The following is a 629-nucleotide window of genomic DNA, read 5'->3' as shown; positions in this document are numbered from 1 at the left end:
ATATATATATATATATTGTCTTTTCTTACCTACCACATAATTCTCTTCAAGAATTTGAAGTCAATAAGCATGTTAAGTTATAAGTTGACTTAATTTTATTTTTATTTTTAATACATCTCAGTCAAGTGTTTGCACCTATTATCAATGTGGACGGGGAGTGACCGGTTGAGATTGTTCCGAGCCGATTTGAATGAAGAAGGGAGCTTCAATGAGGCTGTGAAGGGCTGTGATGGCGTATTTCATGTTGCGACTCCAATGGAGTTTGGTGCTGCTGTGGAAGAGAATATTGGTAAATTTTTCCAACTTAATACCAATTACAAGCACATAACATGCTATTCAGCTCCATTTTGTGTCACTCTTGATTTTTTGGTGGAAATTTTCAGTCTTAACACAAGTTCCTCTTTTCTATGAATTTCAAGAGAGTTATGTTCAATCACATATCATTGACCCTGCAATCAATGGGACCCTTAATCTCCTTAGAGCCTGCTTGGAATCCAAATCTGTGAAAAGAGTTGTTTTCACATCTTCCATTAGTACTATCACTGCCAAAGACAGCAATGGAGAATGGAGACCAGTTGTTGATGAATCTTGTCAAACTCCTATTGACCATGTGTGGAAGACAAGAGCAA

At 36.9% G+C, this 629-nt stretch overlaps 1 protein-coding gene across 1 annotated transcript; it reads left to right on the top strand.

Annotated features, from left to right (window-relative positions):
* Nucleotides 1-126: 126 nt before the first annotated feature.
* Nucleotides 127-610, top strand: LOC112094807 (dihydroflavonol 4-reductase-like; the record flags this gene model as incomplete). The annotated part of the gene is made up of 2 exons (XM_024176496.1): nt 127-289; nt 420-610. Coding segments are annotated over exons 1-2 (336 nt in total), but the record flags the coding sequence as incomplete, so codon positions are not given.
* Nucleotides 611-629: the final 19 nt, after the last annotated feature.

The sequence above is a fragment of the Morus notabilis genome, unplaced genomic scaffold, assembly GCF_000414095.1.
Source record: "Morus notabilis unplaced genomic scaffold, ASM41409v2 C11267039, whole genome shotgun sequence".
NCBI classification, from domain to species: Eukaryota; Viridiplantae; Streptophyta; class Magnoliopsida; order Rosales; family Moraceae; genus Morus; species Morus notabilis.
The sequence above is the reverse complement of the archived record's forward strand: the minus strand, read 5'-3'. Positions and strand labels throughout refer to the sequence as shown.